At 32.9% G+C, this 21,104-nt stretch overlaps 1 protein-coding gene across 1 annotated transcript; it reads right to left on the minus strand.

The window, feature by feature from the left end:
- Positions 1-382: 382 nt before the first annotated feature.
- LOC133184420 (dentin sialophosphoprotein-like) lies at positions 383-9,376 on the minus strand. The gene is made up of 3 exons (XM_061319489.1): positions 9,274-9,376; positions 8,956-9,026; positions 383-3,570 (listed from the first exon to the last, which is right to left on the minus strand). Exons 2-3 carry the CDS (start codon positions 9,014-9,016, stop codon positions 488-490), a joined length of 3,144 nt encoding a protein of 1,047 aa, XP_061175473.1. The 5' UTR covers positions 9,017-9,026; positions 9,274-9,376; the 3' UTR covers positions 383-487.
- Between the last annotated feature and the right edge of the window lie 11,728 nt (positions 9,377-21,104).

Genomic DNA, 21,104 nt, shown 5'->3' on the forward strand with positions numbered 1-21,104 from the left:
TTCAACAGATAACCGCAGTAATAAATTGGTCGATTTTCTAAGCTGGAAGTGATGCACAACTTTGCATAATGCCTTGGAGTATTGATATCAATAACAAAACTTCTGAGGACCGTACAAATTACCTTCATACTTAATATTGACATGGTTGCAGATGTCTAAATGTTACATTGCTAAATTAGGATTTCAATATTGATTCCGGTACAATTCATAGAATTCATTTTATTTCAGCTTTTATAAATTGTTTCCTTATTTTCAATTAAGATATTTATTTATTATTGATTTCTATTTCCACTAGACTATCTAGATTGTTTTTCTAAATATATAATTTAAGACAAACAATTTCATAGTTCCAAAAACAACAAATAAAATTTATTTATCTGTACTGAAATGAAAATATAGTAATGAAATAATAAATAACAATGAGAGCGAAACTAGAAAACTGTACACTTCCTGATTGATAAAACGCAGAGAAAGACAAGACAAATGTCTACTTTTTCTGTGAAAGCCACCTTTGGAATAGTCTTAAAAATGTTTCAAGTTCATATCTAAGTTTACTATTTGCGGACATCTTTTTTGGCGGATGAGGGGGTACCCTAACGTCATCGTCACTATCCTCGAGAGATTCATCATCAACATTGAAGAGCACAACTGGCTTAATTTTATATTCTTTTTCCTTTGATGTATTCTCTTTGATATCCTCTTTTTTATCATCTATTTTGTCATCATCCATGCCAATTACTTCTCTAGAAGCGATTTGATCATCAGAATCAGTGTCTAATTTTTCCTGAGATTTATCATCTGTTTTTTCACGATACCATTGGGTCTCCTCTTTGGAGTTTGTGTCATCTTGTAATCCTAACATGTCCAGTGTTAAATGTACTTCTGAGGAGTCATTGTCGTTTTCAGATTGTTCTGCGTCAGTATTTTGACTTGTATTGTCATCAGTGTATTCGGTAATGACTTCTTCACTGTTGTTGTCAACAACTGGTTCAACTTCAGTCTCCTGACTTTTATTGTCATCTAATGGTTCTGCTTCAACATCTTGACTTGTATTATAATCAAATGACTCAGAATCAGTACCTTGGCTAGTGTTGCCGTCAGCTGGTTCAGCATCTGCATCTTGACTTGTATTCTCTTCTGGGTAAGCATTTGCCTCCTGACTTGTATCGTCTTCTAGCTCAGGATCGGCGTCCTGACTAGTGTTATCTTCTCCATTTGTATCAACATCGGCATCTTGGCTTGTGTTATCATCTGGTTCAGCGTCAGCGTCTTGGCTTGTGTTGTCTTCTGTATTGGCATCGTCATCCTGACTTTTGTTACTATCTGGTTCAGCATCAGCGTCTTGGCTTGTATTACCGTCTCTGTCAACCTCAGTATCCTTACTTGTATTGTCCTCCGGGTAAGGATCAGTTTCCTGACTTGTGTTGTCTTCTGGTTCAGCGTCGGTATCCTGGCTTGTGTTGTCCTCTGGGTAAGGATCAGTGTCCTGACTTGTGTTGTCCTCTGGTTCAGCGTCAGTATCCTGACTTGTGTTGTCCTCTCGGTAAGGATCAGTCTCTTGACTTGTGTTGTCTTCTGGCTCAGGATCGGAGTCCTGACTTGTATTGCTTTCTGGTTCAGGATCGGTGTCCTGACTTGTGTTGCTTTCTGGTTCAGCGTCGGCATCGTGACTTGTATTGTCTTCGGGCTTGACATCAGTGTCCTGACTTGTGTTGTCTTCTGGATAAGGATCGGTGTCTTGGCTTGTATTGTCGCCTGCCTCAGTGTCGTCATCCTCACTCAAGGTATTCTCTGCGTAAGTATCGACGTCGCCACTAATGTTTTCTTCTGTATAAGCATCGGCATCTTTACTTGTAATGTCATCCGTTTGCTCAGTATCTCGACTTGTATCTTTGGTTTGTTCAGTTTCGACCTCTTGACTATTGTCATCATTTTCTAGCTTTGCTTCTGCTGAGGCCTCTTTTCCCTCAAATGTGTTGTCTTCATTGCTGTTTTGATCTTGGGTATCGTACGTTTTTTCAGAACTGACTTCATTCATACTGTAGACAGAGTTTTCATTAGATGATTGCTCAATTTCTTCACCAGATGCCGAGTTTACTTCTTCCATCTCTGCAGTTTCCTCTCTGGATCCCTCTGTCTTTGATGAATCTTCTCCATTATCATCAGTATCATCGTATTCTGCATAGTCGGAGTAGTTTTCGTCATATGTTTCAGTTGAGGATCTTTCATCCTTGTTGTCAACTTTACTAGTATCTTTATCAGATGATGTTTTTTCCTCTGTAGATTTGTCATGAATAGCCTCACTAACACCTCCAATACTTCCCTCAAAATTAGAGAGATTGTTATCCTCGGACGAATGATAATCATCATAATATTCCGATGATTTCTTTCCAGATCCGTTATCTTCATCTCTGTTGTTTTCGATCGAAATATTGTCGTCAGATTGTGAAGTATTTGTGTCTTCTACTGATTTATTGCTGTCCTCATCTGTGGAAGTGCTGACTTCCTCTTTATAATATACATTCTTTTTGTCCAAAAATTCGGTCTTTTCCTCTGAATCATCATCCACATAATCCTTGAAAAAGTTTGCCAAGCTATTGTCGTCCTCCATGGAGTTATCGTCAGCATTCTTTTCATATTCTTTTTTAATTTTATCGTCTCTTTCTTTTGATTGAGCTTCTTGTATTTCACGACTTATCACCTCATTTAGATTGTGGATTTTTCTGGTGTAGGCATCTTTCTCACCACTATCTGAATTAATGTCATCGTTATCATCATTCTTCACTCGTGTTAATCCCATAATTAAAAATTTTATAAAATCATCCTTATTAAAATATTTGGCAATATTTTTACGCCTAGCTGCAAATTCTGACATTTGAATGACGTCATTTTTTCGGGGATCGACCATAACTCTGCGTCCTGTGTCGACAGGAGCTGCTTTCTGTTGGAAAAATCTCTTTTTCATTAACTCTTCGTGTTTCTTCATCAAGCCTCCCATAATTCTCTCTTTGTAAATATCAACGTTATCGTCAAGATCATCCCAGTCATCATGAATACCACTTTTATCATCGTCATCGTCCTCGCTATCCTTCTCGGGAATGTTTTCTGACAACTGAAATCCTAGAGGCAAGGGAGGAAAAGGTTGTCTGTTTGGTCGAGATCCACTCTTTGGTTGTAAGGCAGACGTTTTCCTGGGAGTTTTAGTTTTGCCAGAAGCAGTTATATCAATTCCAAGAGCAGCAGCGTTTGGCAGAATTGTGTTTGGTTTCCAAACGATTCTTCGTTGGAGTTGTTGAGGTCTCTTGTACGTAGGAATCAGTTTTCCACTTCTCTGGAATTCTCGGAGCAAGGGAGCAATAACTGTTGGAGAAATATGGCTACGGAGATTGTATTTAGGATTCTTGGAATTCACTTGTCCTTTAGATTGTTTGGTCTGGACTGAATACGGAATTGTTTTGGGGGCAACTTTTGGAGGACTTGAAATTCTAGCCCCTAATGCTGCCTTGTTCAATAATGACACAAGTTGATTCCATTTTGCACTTTGGTCAGTTGGCTTTCCTGCTGGTAATCCTAAAAATAAATTAATAGATGAGATTCGGTGCAAATATATCTGTTTATGTGTATGCACCGGTTTAGTGCGTAAAGTTTAAAGTTGTGTGTAAATTGCTTTTTTGAAAAGGATAATCGAAAGTATTTATTGGGGGGGGGGGGGGGGCTATGGGATTTGATAAGATTGTAATTGCTTAACTTCCTGATTCTTAAGTAAAAAAAAAATATAACCAATTAAACTAATTTATAGGGATATTTCACCTCTACAGCATTTTCCAGTAATCATTTGCGGTTTTGTTTTTACGAAGGATGAAAAGACATTTGGAACTCGATGATTAATTAGACATTGAATGGGTGTGATTAATATTAAAATAGCTAAATCACAATGTTTCGTGTGTACAGCTATCAATGCTCATAATTGATCAATTCATAAAATTAAGAGTGGTATTTCACACTGATGGATTGTGTAACACAGATTTATAATTTGAGCTTTTCATAACCGATGTCACAAAAATATGACAGATGTGTGAAGTTAAGAATTGATTGATATATCTCATTCTCTTTATCGTATTCGTTCATTCTCTGCAAATGCCTAAAATGAGTGCGTAATTTACAGTATGATTTCTGAAATTATTTCCAAGTTCAGTTCTAATTCTTGGATTTCATAGTTTCGTTTAAACTTGGATAACCAATCAAATAACTTATTATATTCCTATCTTGTAAGATGCAATCTTGACATTTTCATACACATCTGACTGGAAGTCACTGTGACTCATTCATAAATACATATTGCAAGAACTGTCAAGAAAATATGAACATTTGAATTGTTAATTAAATTAACTATTAATTAGTTTCAATAATTAATACATCTGTAAGGTCATGATCACTTTCATAAATAATTAGATGCGTTCTGCAATCCATAATTTAACTCATTGTGCTAATCCCTGATTGGGACTACTGCCGCACATTTAAGTGATTGGGATCAATAATGTTAACGGAAAAATGCTGAAGTTAATGAAATAGTACATAAATATGCATTAATTTGCATACTTATGTTTCCACGTGATTATTGGTTTCAATTATTTTTTAATTATTGAACAGCTGATTGTGTCCATATAGAGGAACCCACCCTGAAAATTTTATTAAAAATTAATATGCTGAAATTGTTTTGATTCAAGTGTTTGTGGCTTGAGAGGGTTTCCCCCTTATATATTACTGATACAATTAGAGCATTTTGTGCTTGAAGGACTTAAAAATTTTCCATAGTACGTTTAAAAACAAGAGGCCCATGGGCCACATCGCTCACCTGAGCACATTGGCTAGGCAAAAGCACAAATGAGTTCAGTATTGAAAAGATTACCACCGCGTGCGGGGGGGGGGGGGGGCTTGAATTTTAAACTACCTGATGATGCTTCCATGTCAATATAACAAATGGTTTTCTTGTACTTGACATGTTCAAAAAAAAATTCCCATATATTCCTTTGTAAAAATTTTATCCCCCATGTGGCTCCTACCTATCCCAGGGGTCATCATTTGAACAAATTTGAATCTACACTACCTGAGGATGCTTCCAAGATATTATCCTATATATTTCTATTTAAGACTTTGATCCTCCATTGTGGCCCCACCCTACCCCCGGGGGTCATGATTTGAACAAAATAAAATCTACACTACCTAAATAAATATGATCAATCAGGGCTTTGCTGTTCCTGAGAAGATTTTTAAAATTTTTCCTAAATATTTCTATGTAAAACTTTGATAGTCAATCATGGCCCCGCCCTACCCCCGGGGGTCATGATTTGAACAAACTTGAATCTACACTACCTGAGGATGCTTCCAAAAAAATATGACTCATCATGGCTTTGCTGTTCTTGAGAAGAAGATTTTTGAAGGTTTTTCCTATATATTTCCATGTAAAACTTTGATCCTCCATTGTGGCCCCGCCCTACCCCCGGGGGTCATGATTTGAACAAACTTGAATCTACACTACCTGAGGATGCTTCTGTATTAATATGACTCATTATGGCTTTGCTGTTCTTGAGAAGAAGATTTTTAAAGGTTTTTCCTATATATTTCTATGTAAAACTTTGATCCTCCATTGTGGCCCCGCCCTACCCCCGGGGGTCATGATTTGAACAAACTTGAATCTACACTACCTGAGGATGCTTCTATATAAATATGACTCACCATGTCTTTGCTGTTCTTGAGAAGAAGATTTTTAAAGATTTTTCCTATATATTTCTATGTAAAACTTTGATCCTCCATTGTGGCCCCGCCCTACCCCCGGGGGTCATGATTTGAACAAACTTGAATCTACACTACCTGAGGATGCTTCTGTATTAATATGACTCATTATGGCTTTGCTGTTCTTGAGAAGAAGATTTTTAAAGGTTTTTCCTATATATTTCTATGTAAAACTTTGATCCTCCATTGTGGCCCCGCCCTACCCCCGGGGGTCATGATTTGAACAAACTTGAATCTACACTACCTGAGGATGCTTACATATAAATATGACTCATCATGGCTTTGCTGTTCTTGAGAAGAAGATTTTTAAAGATTTTTCCTATATATTTCTATATGAAACTTTGATCCTCCATTGTGGCCCCGCCCTACCCCCGGGGGTCATGATTTGAACAAACTTGAATTTACATTACCTGAGGATGCTTCCACATGAGTTTCATCTTTCCTGGCCCTGTGGTACTTGAGAAGAAGATTTTTAAAAGATGCTATTAATTTTTCACTAATTCTTTATTATCTCCCCTTGAAAAAGGGCGTGGCCCTTCATTTTAACAAACTTGAATCCCCTTCACCCAAGGATACTTTGTGGCAAGTTTGGTTGAAATTGGCCCAGTGGTTCTTGAGAAGAAGTCGAAAATGTTAAAAGTTTACAGACAGACAGACAGACGGACGCCGGACAAAAAGTGATCAGAAAAGCTCACTTGAGCCTTCGGCTCAGGTGAGCTAATAAAAAATAAAAGTTATTTTTTTAACAATAAAATTTATTATCCACAATATCATCTGATTATACATTCCATTAAAAACACAACTTTGTTCTATTCTTTCCTCAAAGATTGCTATATGATTTTATCAATCAGTTAAATTTTCTACATTTTCTTAGGAATGGTGAATCGACAGGAAATCAAGGCAAGACATATTTCTATTTTTTCAAGACTGAAAATATTACAATCGATTCTCATATTGGAAAATCGGATTTTTGATCAATTTAATTAATTCAAATTGATTTACTATAGCATTTCAAAAACAAAGGTATCTCCTTACGTTTTTTGTTTGTGACACCTCTTGACGTTAAATTTTAAAAGGCAGGTTTATAAATTATTATATATAACAAGCCCAAACTGTTTTGCAGCAAACAAGATTTGACCTTTTCATTAACTTTGTCATTTAATTATTGTTAATTAAAGTAAATGTCAGAGGATGGTGTTAAGTTTTATCAGACGTATATATATGATAAACATTTCTGAGAAGTCTATGTACTATGGTAAGGAAGCTTACGAATGTGGTTAATTTTCTCAATAAATGTGTATCTTTAATGGATGAAATATGATTCTAGTAAAAATGAAATGTCCATAACTGAATGAACAATCATAAAAACGTGCTACACATTCTCGTTTAACAAACATTAACGCCATTTTGATAATTGCAAATCCAACTGAACGTTTTAATTTTAAAACAAAGAAATAAGCGATAATAAATTTAAATCGTACAATGAGAATCATGGTTACACCGTAATAAGTATTGAAAGATCAAGAGTTAGATTGCCTGTAGTGAAGCAACCACTTACGATTAAATAACTTCTAATGATAAAATAAATTTTTGTTCCCCGATGATAAAATTGCAACCTTAAAATGCCCCGCAAAAAACATTGATGATAAAACATTTACTGATGATTTAATTGCAAACTGTAAATTAACCCTGTTAACCGCATAATGGAGATGGAAAAAAAAAATTAAATCTTCAGTATGTTGATGATTTTAGAGAAAGTGTGGTTTCTTAAATTGAAATATATTTAATATATGTAAAGAACATGACAAAATAAAGCAAAGGAATTGCCTGTGGTAACAATTGCATAAATGTCTTCAATTTGTAAACTAATATGCATTTAGGGTTTTTTTTTATTACTGGGTATGAAATTATAGCAAACAATACCTTTCTGCAGTAAATGCTGTCAAGGTTAAGAATTATTAATCTATGGGGTAAAATGCATTTGCGGTTTCTGCATTGATTGAAATACAAATGATAAAAATCTTAAATATCAGTTTTGTCAGTGAAAGCGACACATTTATCACCAAGTCAGGCGAATCATAACTACTGGCATTCAAATATTGTTTGTGATGTGACCCTTAAATAACTTTACTGAAAATATATTATTGAAAGATAGGAATTTTTGGTTCAAAATTGCACATTTAAAATATAGAAGCTTTAAGCTCCATTTTTGTTTTAAAAATCTATAATTTTACGCATATTAGTACTCTGATAATATATACTTTAAACCCATTGGTATAAAAAAAAAACTTGTGTTTTAGAACGCAGAATTTATCATATTTGCCCTCGTTGGTGTTTGCATTACTCTCCAAGTAAATTTTGTATAATTTGAAATGTATTATTTTAACTTCGTATTTGTCCAACCATGGACATTTTCTAGTCATATTTGCCCATGTTCTCTATCCTTGGATTACCCTGCTATTTTTTGTAATGATGCTTAAAGGTCCAAACCAGTATAAATTGACTAAATCGTTACCCTTTGTCTAGTACTTTGAGCTTTGAAATGGACTTGGAGCCAGATTCCTCTAGCTTCAGGATGTTACGTTAAAAGCTATCATTGTTCCGTAACGGTTAAACAGTTTTCCTCCAGGAAACTGATGGACGTTTCATTTTCCTGTTTTTAAGGATGGCTAACAACCACCTTGCGTGCTGAGTAGGTTTATGTTTGCAATGGAGAGCTGATATATATATAGTATAAGAATTTGAATAGTCACTAATCTATGTTGTTAAGTGATGCTTTAAATGATAGTTCCTTGCCACATGAAACTATCAATTATCTCATTATTGAGGCTTGAATATTGTTTGACGATAAATGAATAGGTTTTGCAAAAAAAAAAAAATAATAATAATAAAAAAATAAATAAATAAAAAAAATAAAATTAAAGTGGATGTGTATACGAAAATTTATCAACTCTTACCATTATAAGCAACTTAATATAATAAAGAGTAACTTGGCTCCATATTTCTTAAGCATGCACATTTTAAATAATGAAACTTTTTATCCAAGCACTTAAAAATGTTTCACTGTAGTATAGTCCATTGTAATGTCCATAAGTAATCCCTGAATTGCTTTGTCACACAAGAAATAAACAAGAATAGAAAATCTAAAGTTCTAAATATTACCTTCTACTTGAGAATGTTGACCAATTGCCACCAGGACAACAACGGCAAATACGGCAATCATCTTGTAAACGCTGAAATTTCAGAAAAAAATATGTTAAATTATTTTAATGGTCAAATGAGAGCAACTTCAGTTATATAGCGTTAAAATCAGAAAGGTGAAACCACAGAACACCATTTGAAAATAAAACATTGTTAAGTCTGAAAGCATTGTATAGTATTTGCATTATAAGTGGACTTTTAGCATCGTTTGTCTTAATAAAAGCGTACATTTTTGGTAAATAATTGTATAAATATTTCAGATGTAAAACTGAAACTTACAAACGCTCATACGCCGTTGTCTTCAATCATCTGGCGATAAAAAGTAAATCTCCGAGTTATAACATCTATCTTTGAATTTTAATTAACATTTGGAGGTACCGACAGGGGATTGGGAAAATATTTTATAAATCTGCTACCGAATGACATTTTAATAATGGCCTGAATTATTACAGCAAGTTACTTTATGCATATGAGGTGATCATAGCATGTATTTCCTATAATAATTATGAGTTGACATAAAATGTCGAAAGCATTTATGAATTAGTATTCCTCATACATTCGGTTGATTGTAAGTCTGTCAATATGATGCTTTATGTGGAAGACAGATATTCTTTTCTTGTATTTATTAGAGAAGCAATTAAGAATTTATTGTATTTTTGTACATCATAATAAGAATTTGATTATATTGCCTTATAATGAACAAGACTATTAAAAAAATATGCAAAAAAAACATAGCCCGTTAATTTAAATCTATTGGAATCATACCAGACTGACTTATATCAACCAAATATTTGTTGTTCATTCTATATAATAAAAAAAATTCTAAAATATGGTTCATTGAATAGCTGCCGTATTTTAAACATATTTGTAGCTGTTATATACAATTTAAAAAGCAATGATATTATATGCCAAAAATATTTTAAAGAGGTATCTTTGATATCTTCTGAAGAGAATCTTCCCTGTATAAGAGTTAGATAATTACAATAGATAAACTAAGAAATTTATTTTCCGTTGAAACATACCTTTTTGAGAGATTTCTTGAAAAATAAATAGATGCTGTCATAAGACAGTGATACCCCCACTTAGATGTTTGCCTCTAAATGTACTCACCTTCATATTTGGGTAACAAGGGAAGAAGCCAAAATAATTATAAAATTTATAAAGAAGCTGGTTCCTAATGTTCATCTACAGGACACACCCAAACTTCTTCCAAAATATGATTGGGTTACTGTGAAAAGATGTTCAGGGAACCAAGTTTTTGTTAAAAAAAATCCTCTTTTGACCCCACGGAAAAATTCTGAAACCTTAGTGCATTGAACCAGGTTTGTGTAGAAAAACATCATTTTTCGACTTTAGTCGCCCCCTTTGGTGAAAATTAAAATTCAAAAACAAAACACTCTCAATCATATTCCAAATTATGAATAAGCTACTGCAAAAATGTAAGAGAATTTTAGGCACAATAAAAATTCCAGAACCACATCTATATGACACCATCAATCATATTCCAAAAGATGAGTTAGCTACAGCAAAAAAATGTTAGAGGAAATCAAGGAACCAGGTTTCTGTAGAAAAATGGTTTTGGACCCCATATCACCCCCATGGTGAAAATTGAAATTCTAAAACCTTACTGCACATCTACGGGACACCCATTCATATTCCAAAATATGAATGGACTGCAGCGTAAAATGTAAGAGGAGTTCATTGAAATAGATTTTTGTAGAAATATGCTTTTTGACCCCAAATCGGCCCAAGGATGAAAACGGGAATCCGAAACCTTATTGCGCATCTACAGGACGCCACCAAACATATTCAAAGATGAGTGAGTTGATGAAATGCAAAAAAATGTAAGAGATGTTCAGTGAACCATTTTTTTCTTTGTTGAAAAACGTCGTTTTTGACCCCCAATTGCCCATAAAATATGAATGGGCTACTTTGAAAATGTAAGAGGGGTTCATGGAACCAGGTTTTTGTAGGAAAATGCTTTTTAACCCCCATTTGACCCCCAGGATAAAAATAAAAAATTCAAAATCTTTTTTGCACATGTTCACGGCACCATATCGCAAAAATTTCACTTTCGTGTGTAATTTCATTAGAATAGATTATACCAAAAACCAGAATTCGCAAAAAATTTTGTGACTTATTAATACCAAAAACGTATCCCGCAAAAATAAGGTGTCGCGAAAACTTAAGTGTTCTACAGTAACTAGTATGATTTTTCATATACGGTGTCAACTAAACTACACCTTCAATGAAAATGAAATCTTGGGGAAAAATCTACCTTAAGGTGAAATTTGGTGAAAAAAGGCAGATTTTTAAATCATATTTTCATGTTTCTTCTTCAACCTCAAATCAAATGCCCATCAACCAATATTATTTTCTCGGACCACGAAAATAAACAAGTTTACATTATTTTCAAGAGTATTTGATAACTTTAAATGTAAACAAATGTTAACATATACAATTTTGTCAGAAGTTAAATTCAGACATTTTAAGGTCGATTTTATTGCGATTTTTTAAAAAAGATTCTCCATATTTTAGTAAATTGTGTTTATAAACAAAACTACTGATAATTCTAAAAATAAGCAATTCCTTATATTTCTCAAGTTTGTTCTTGCAGATACAAAACGATTATTTAAAAGTACACCACGACTCTTTTAAAAAGATTCATTTAATGCATTACATTGTATAGGGATAAGTAAATTATTTTCATTTTAGTCAACGATTCAAGTACACTTGATCAGATCACGACTAACTGGACATTGATTTATCTAGAGGAATTGCGATGTCGGCTCTTATCTCCCAGTGCCATAAACAATGTGTCTTTGGGTGCAAAATTGTCAATCAAACAAGGTTTTCTTCAGTATTAAACTAAACTAATGGAAAATAATGTCCAGAGTTAATTAAAAGTAGCTTATTGAACAAATCTGAAATAGGCTGAAAATCAAGAAAGTTAAAAAAAAATATGACCGAAATTTTAACTATATTTTAGATATTTTATTCCAGAAATTCATTGATAAAAAATTTAAGACAAAGGAGCTAAAAACCACTCTGTTATTCGCGCAATTAAAAAAAATATTATTATTTGTTATTTCATTATTTTTAAATTGTTATTGTTTGCATGATTAGAACGAAAGAGTTTTCTTTCCAGTCTAATATCTTTATATGTACGCAAAGCTTAAAAAGAAATCATATAAAGTTTTTTTTGTTTTTGTTTGTTTGTTTGATTTTTTTTTTTGAAAGAAAAAAACATTGACTAAAGTAATGGACTTTGCACACTTCACCGTATAACATGCATTTATGAATTTACATCATCTGTATCATACATTTTTAATGAAAATTAAACAGGTCTGTGAAAGTTTCAATCAAATAAATATCACATTCAAAAGGGATTATTTCTATACAAAATATATGTCTGACAAATTTTGTTGGGTCTTTGTATTCAATTGCATTACAAATGCACGCCTTGGTTTAAATAAAACTCAGACAGCTATTAGTAGAAAATTACAAAGTATTGTAGAACCCTGGATTTTCTACTACTGTAAATAATGAAATACTGCAAACTTTGACAAGAAATTTCTAAAATTATTGTAGAAGAAACAATACAATGCAAAACTAAAATCAGGAATTCATAGCATAAATACATGCCATGAAAATAAGTTTATGACAGTATTATGGAAATAGCAAATGTATTTTGATGTTCAAAGAGTAAACAATTCTTGAGGCTGTGCCAAAAAAAAGTCCTTTTTTAAAGAGAACAATGCATCTACACAGTAACCGTTTTACAATTTCTATTTCATTTTCATTGCCAAAGTTATTTTTCCAACTTCTGAATTTGCCAGCCTTGTTTGTCTGTAATTAAGGGGGCTAGTTCTTGAATCTCAATTAGAGTTATGATAGCCTTATATTTGTATGTACATATTTTCTAAAACAGATAGTGATATACTGTTCTTCAAACAACAGTTTTAATTTTTAAAATTTAGTACTTAAGGTATTTCTACCCTCACAATTTTAATGGTTCAAAGTAGAAAACTGCATTTATTTTCACAGAATATAGTTTAAATTAATTATTAATTGCAAAAATGTAAATGCTGCCATATTTTTTTGAGATTTTATACATAAATAAACAGAAGTATATATATCAGCATAAAAAATTGTACATTTTTGGTAAATATCACAAAAAATGTGTAAAAACTGGTCCAAATACTAGTACATAATTCTGACGCTGTAAGTTCCAATATAAATGCTACGTTATAAATATGTTTGATTTTCTATTGGGTATGAATTTAGATTAATAACAGTTTTTGCAATAACCTATGAAATCACAGGAGGATGGAATACCTTAAGGGGAATATATCTCTAAGGTTAAATATCGTCCAATCATAAGAGAATGATGCAATGCCAGTAAATAAACAATTCAAGGATTGATAACCACTTCAAATGATATGGAAATCAAAACAAATTATACTTTTGATTAACAGGGAGCCATCTCCAGTAATATTCGGAGATTAGGTTACCATGCAAGGGCAATGATTGCACATCCAATTGTGTTATTCACAGTTGGTTGTAGTACAATTTGTTATGTTCAATATATTTTAAAATAAATATAGGAATAAATCTGAAAAAAAAATAAGAGCTGTGAAATTTCTAGGAAATAGTATCGAGTATTCATCTGTTTGATTCGATTTCCTCAATAACACAAATGGTCGATTGATATAAATGGTTGTGCAAAAATACATTTTACATAAATCTCATATGCAGAAATACAAGTACATTTGTACATTTGTGTATGCATATAAAACTACCAAAGCGAACGGCAATTATTTGAAATATTTATAATGAAAAAAATAAGGAGAAAAAAAATCGATGGTTTATGGCTTTCAACGTATGGTCATCTCTCTTACAATAAGTTATAATCCTTTCCAAAGCTTTAAATGATATGCAGGAGTAAAAACCGTCTCAAAAATGCAGATATGATTTATGTCCGATTCACAAAACTCGTGTATTTTAATGATTGAATAATTCCTAGCTCTCTGATTAGCTGAGTTCCAACATTGTAGAAATCATACTAAGTTATGTCCACCTGCACGAGACCTTCTATAAATTTCAAACATTTTTTTCTGAAAGTAACCTTAATTTTTGTTTATATTCGCGACATGCTCTCTTTTGTTATAAGCAGTCTCTGATGGAATATTTTCTGGTCATATTCCAATATCATTTCCTATATATCGTTTTTTTTTTTTACGAATTCTCGACATCGTCTAAATAACCTTGGATAAGTTTCTAATTCTTTGATTAAAAGCCATGCAACTTCGTGTCACATTGAAACTTGTTATGTCTTTATTAGAAACATAGCAAACAGGATAACACACACACTTAATTTTCTCTTTTCAATCTTGTCAATTGCATTTCTCCCCTCCCATAACTCGCCAACTGCTTAAATGCAAAATCAGTAATGTTTTCCGGACAAATAATTTCGTTTTTTCTTCCTTTGGTGAACTTAACCTGGTTTAAATGACAATTAATCATGGCTGTTTAATAATCTTTGGCCAAAGAAGTCTGTGTCATATGCTTTATATAATATTTCCACTACGTTTAAACAACTCTCACTATGGTGTCCTTATAGTTATTCTGAGTATCGTCTTGCTCAATTTTGGCATCAACACTTCACATGCAGGAAGGAAAAGATATAATGATACAAATTAAAGAAAGGGAAGAATTTGGAGTCAAAGTTTCGACCCCAAATCATTTTTTATGCCCCCGGATTGAAAGATCCCGGGGGTATATTGTTTTTGTCCTGTCTGTCTGTTTGTCTGTTTATCTGTTTGTCTGTCTGTCTGTTGTCAACTTTAACCTTGTCCGTAACTTTTGATTGGTTGGAGCTATGACTTTCATATTTCACATGTGTATTCCTTGTGACAAGACCTTTCTTTGGGTACCATCATATTTGACCTTTTGACCTTGACCTTGGAGTTTGGCCCACTTTTGCAAAATTTTACGCGACTTTAACCTTGGCCATAACTTCTAAACAGTTGGTGCTTGGGGTTTCAAACTTCACATGTGTATTCTATGTTACAAGGCCTTCCTTTGGATACCAACAACTTTGACCTTTTGACCTTGACCTTGGAGTTTGACCTACTTTTGAAAAACTTCAACCTTGGCCATAACTTTTGAACAGTTGGTGCTTGGGGTTTCAAACTTCACACGTGTATTCTTTGTTACAAGGCCTTCCTTTGGATACCAACAACTTTGACCTTTTGACCTTGACCTTGGAGTTTGACCTACTTTTGAAAAACTTTAACCTTGGCCATAACTTTTGAACAGTTGGTGCTTGGGGTTTCAAACTTCACATGTGTATTCCTTGTGACAAGACCTTCCTCTGGATATCAACCTCTTTGACCCTTTGACCTTGACCTAGGAGTTTGACCTACTTTTGAAAAACTTTAACCTTGGCCATAACTTTTGAACGGTTAGAGATAGGGCTTTCATACTTCACATATGTAATCTTTGTGACAAGACCTTCCTTTGGATACCAACCACTTTGACTCTTTGACCTTGACCTAGGAGTTTTACCTACTTTTGAAAAACTTTAACTTTGGCCATAACTTTTGAATGTTTGATGCTAGGGCTTTTATACTTCACATATGTAATCCTTGTGACATCACCTTCCTTTGAATACCAACCACTTTGACCCTTTGACATTGACATAGGAGTTTGACCTACTTTTGAAAAACTTTAACCTTGACCATAATTTTTGAATGGTTGGTGCTAGGGCTTTCATTCTTCACATATGTAATCCTTGTGACAAGACCTTTCTTTGGATACCAACCACTTTGACCCTTTGACCTTGACATGGGAGTTTGACCTACTTTTGAAAAACTTTAACCTTGGCCATAACTTTTGAATGGTTGGTGCTAGGGCTTTCAAATTTAACATTTTTTATCTTTTGGCCTGGATTTTGACTTGCATTTGAGAAACTTTAACCTTCGCCATTAGCTGCCATACGGGGGCATCAGTGTTTCACAAACACATCTTGTTTTCAATTAACATTTTTAACAAAAAGTTTTAAACATTCAAGCTAATTGTGGTTACGCGTTTTCACAAATAATCATTCATTTCCGATGGAGACTTATTTTTATCAACTAGAAGGAAATTCTATATTTAGTATCAGTCTGAGAGACAAGTATGTTCATATATGCACAAGTACTGAAAAAGCACTTGACTAATTAGTATTCCGTGCACAGTATCGGTGTAAATATAAACGTCACGGTAAATCCCTGACTAGGCCAGTGTATTCCTTTTCAATAATGTTATCTCTGATGAACGAAGCCCTTATAATGTCATAAACAGGTTGATCCAAGCGTTTGTGTATTCTTGCACATCAAGTACTATGTAAGTGCAACCACGGGGTAATACTTTGACTGGTCTAGGTACAGTTGTTTTTGAGTATTTTCAGCAATTTGTTTATGAAAAGATGATCACTATTGATATCAGGCATATTGCTATATTTTATTTATAACATGTATTCTTGACATCTGCAAGTCAAAGTTACAATATTAGAATCATAATGAATTCCTCAAAATGGTTGCATTGTCGAGTATTGATAACTGATGACTTCTACTGGTTTGTACTTCAGTCTTTAATTACCAGCATACTATAATAGGAGGATACAGAAACAGTCTCCTGTAAACCATTTACCAAATTTAGGTCAAAGTTCAAGGTCAATCATACAAATTTCAATATATGGAATCATTTTGCAAGTGATACTGGTAAAATTTTGCATCTAATGTATGTATTTTAATGATAAATAAGAAAAAAAAATACTGTTATGATCATATCCCTCCCCCCCCCCCCCCAAAAAAAAAGATCTATGAAGCAAACATAAGAATTGGCGCTTCAGTTCATGAGATGGACGACCTATTTCTTCCATTAACGGAATTCTTGACATAGCATCCACTCGTGTCTATTTCATGCATTTCAGAAATAGTTTAAATGCTGTTTAACTCAATGTTGTTTTTTAAAAAAAATTGATCTGATTGTTGTGAACTTTAAGTACACTATACACGTCATTACTGTCACTCATTGACAGGATACAATTAATTTTCATTTCGCAGATGGTAATTAGCAGTAATAATCACTTCTTTTATCACAAAGCAATAACTTAACATGCAGGAAATAAAACCAGCTTGCACACCGTTGGTGCTATGGTAATACAGACAATGTCGAAAAATAACTCCCTCACGAAATTATAAAGGTATTGACATTGTTAACACGAAATGATCACCTTTCAATTAATTATTCGATGAAAAATCACGCACAGTGTTTTGATCAGATTTAGACGGTATACATTGACGATGAAAAGCTCATTAACATAATTCTCTAAAAAAAAAAAAAAAAAAAAAAAAATACATGCACATAATTTTTTCCAACATTAATTCATTAGTTAATAAACCTCATGTTAATAATCAAAGGCCTAAAAGAAACCTTTTCTCAGGATTTCATGTTTGTATATATGATATTACTTTATGGACTTCACCAATTTCTGTAACTTATCTGACCCTTGAACTGCTCTCTTGATTATCTATCATTCATGGTTGTTCTGTGGAAAGTTTGCTTGAAACTGGCTCTGTAATTTCTGATGAACATTAAATGTAGCTTATAGACAGTTAAAAACGAACAGACATAAGTAATAATTAGGTCGAACAACTTTGGAAATGCTCATTTGAACCTAAGGCTCAGATGAAGTACATGTATACAAATTGAGATAAAGCAATACCAGAAAATTTCGCTAATACATTTTATATTTGCATACATTCTTTTTTAACATATGACATAACAGACCATAGAAACAAAAAGTGGACGGGATAGTCTTAACATTCAATTTATTGTACACTAGATACAATACAAAAAGTAAAGTGTGCAGATAACAAACAGTAATAATGCTCAAAAGTCATTTAACAATACAAACTGAGAGCAAAGCAAATATGGACCCCTGAAAACATGAGTTGGGATCATCAATTGTCATGGAGAAGCAAGCATTCCCCGGTCACTCCTGGTCGTAAGCCCCATGTCATGATCAGGTAAAAGGAAAAATCTGTAGACAATTCAGTATCTATCTATCTATCTATCTATCTATCTATCTATCTATCTATCTATATATATATATATATATATATATATATATATATATATATATATATATATATATATATATATATATATATATATATATATATGAAAAAATCGACTAAACATCAGTCAACATTCAACCTAACGATTTGCAAACAAATTCATTTTATCATATGCAGGTGACCTTCAAGGTGAACGTTTTTTTCTATATTGGTCTAAAATTAGTTCGAGAACTTCCAGATTATGCATCACCTGCATCTGACCTTCCAGGTGAACATTATATTTTTTTCTACATTGCACCAAAATTTATTTAATTTGCACCCTACTGCCAGGTGAAACTATCATTTATTTTTTTCTACATCACACCAAAAAATGGGTCAAGAAATTCCAAACCAATACTATACAATTATTGCTGTTTTTGAGGTCAATACAATGAATTAGCCACCTGAGGATTACAATATTCACCGAGCCCGAAGGGCTCAATGATTTCTTGTATGATTCAATGATCAAATAATTGATATTATATCAATACTTCCTATAAACAAGGCCATTGGTCCTGACAAAATTAGTCACAAGATGTTAAAAAATCTATCAAGTTTTCTATAAATTGCCAAACCGTTTTGTTTGCTGTTTAATCGATCTTTGAATGAATATTTTCCCTCAGAATAGAAACTAGCTAATGTACTTCCTCTTTTTTTTAAAAAAAGATCCTTCTTTGATGTCAAACTATAGACCAGTTTCGTTGCTGAGCTGTGTATTGAAAATCATGGAACGAGTTGTTTTTAAGTATATTTACAATAATTTTCATGATTTTAATTTTTTTTTAACAAATATCAGGCTGGTTTCTTACCTGGTCACTCAACTGTATATCAGTTAATTGAAATATATGATAATATTGTTAAATCTATCGATGATGGAAAATTTTGTTGCATGATAATTTGTGACCTATCAAAAGCATTTAATCGTGTCTTGGATAAAGGTATCTTGTTTAAACTTAAAACATATGGGATGAATGGAATTTTGTATACAGAAAGCTATTTAGAATGTAGGTATTAAAGAATTTTGTATCGTAATTTGTTATCATCACCTAGCTTAACCTTTGTATGTTGGTGTTCCTCAGGGTTCAGTTTTAGGGCCACTTTCGTTTTTAATCTATGTAAATGATGCTACTGACAACATGATTACTTTATGTAGACTATTTGCAGATGACAATTCTTTGCAGCATTCATCTCAAAATATGAAAATTATTGAAAGAAACCTTAATAAAGATCTTAATGCACTGGAACTTTGGTCAAAAAAAATTGTTAATGAATTCAACCCCTCTAAAACTAAAGCAATAATTTTCAGCACAAAAAAGCATTGAATATCCTAAGCTTCTTTTTCAACAATGTCAATTGGACTTTGTCACTGAGCACAAACAAAATTGCAACTTTACGCTGCACGAATTATCACAGGTTTAACAACTATAGCCTCTAAAGATTCACTTTACTTCGAAATGGGATGGGAACCACTTAGCTGTAGAAGACAGACAGCAAGATTAAAGACATTTTTTAAAATGCATCATAATTTAGTACCAGATTTTCTAATGGACAGACTTCCAGATATGCGACGTAATACATCTAGCTTTTCTACTAGAAATTCTGAAAATTATGATATTCCAAAATGTAAATTATAGACTTATATCATTGTTCATTCCAACTGTAATGAATGGAGCTCATTACCATTGAAAATAGAAACTTACAATTGTTGTAAAATTTTAAATCTAAGTATTAAAAAATCTGCCCCACCATCATATTTTGAATATGGTAACAGGCGACTGAATGTTCTCCAGACCAGACTTCGACATAATTGTGCATTGAATATTGAACTCTACGGGTGTAATTTAATCTCAAGTCCTTTATGCTCATGTGGCAAAAAAGAAGATATGTATCATTATTTTTTTTATATGTCCGAAGTATAAAGAAGTCAGAGTAAATTTTTATTATTTGATAAAATTCACATTTCAGATACATGTTTTATTATGGGGGATAGATTCATTGAGTGCTGCGAAGAATGAACATCTTTTCTCCAATGTTTAAACTTAATTAAACGTTCTGGCAGATTCACAGATTAGCATTAATATAAATATATTTATTTATATAAATATGTATATACAAAATTATATGTATGATTCTTTAAAATGCATTGATTTGTAAATTTCACAAATATTGAATATTTTGAATGTATACATATTTAACTGTGACCTAATTTAATCTTTGTAATTTATATGTAGGGAGAGGGCGTAATAAGTTTTCAGAACTTGTGCCCAGTCCCCTTTGTAATTAGAAACTACAATAAAAATATGTTCAAACCAAACCAAAGATCAAATGATACAAATTCACTAAGCAATCCATACCATCTTACGTGTTTACATTTCCTGAAGTCCTAGCCAAGCGCACTGAGAGAAGCGGGTTAAAATAAACATAGCATTGTATTAATTTGGAATTTTTAAAATCTATTTTAGGTGTAATTAAGAAATAATAAATGTCAGGCAAGTATATATAGGATTGATTTTGACTAAAAAGGAGCATTACAAGGGGGAGGGGGATTGTCAATTTAATTAGTCAAAATCTTATCTTTAACTACCCCCCCTCCCCCCAAAGGAAAGGAGAATTCACCCAACTCCAAATTCTATTTCGGGCGGGGGGGGGGGGCGGGGGGGTTAAGGTCCATTAAAGGACCAGCCTTTCAATGAACTTATTCTAAAAAGTAAAAATTTACGTTCAGAAAAAAAAGTGTGAAGAGGGGGCAGGCCCCCTACACTCTCCCTACATACACACACATCCACAACCCATCTCATATTTTACGTGCCTGAATGTTATGTACTCACCTGAGTGGTTGCAAATTAAATTATTTTTTCAAAACTATTTGTATAAATTTAGACTATTTTTAGTCCAATGTAAAAAAAATAAAATTCTTATGTTCACATCGAAGGTCAAGTGCAG

Source organism: Saccostrea echinata, unplaced genomic scaffold, assembly GCF_033153115.1.
Source record: "Saccostrea echinata isolate AGI-Se365-2 ecotype Australia unplaced genomic scaffold, CSIRO_AGI_Sech_v1 ptg000010l, whole genome shotgun sequence".
Taxonomy (NCBI): Eukaryota; Metazoa; Mollusca; class Bivalvia; order Ostreida; family Ostreidae; genus Saccostrea; species Saccostrea echinata.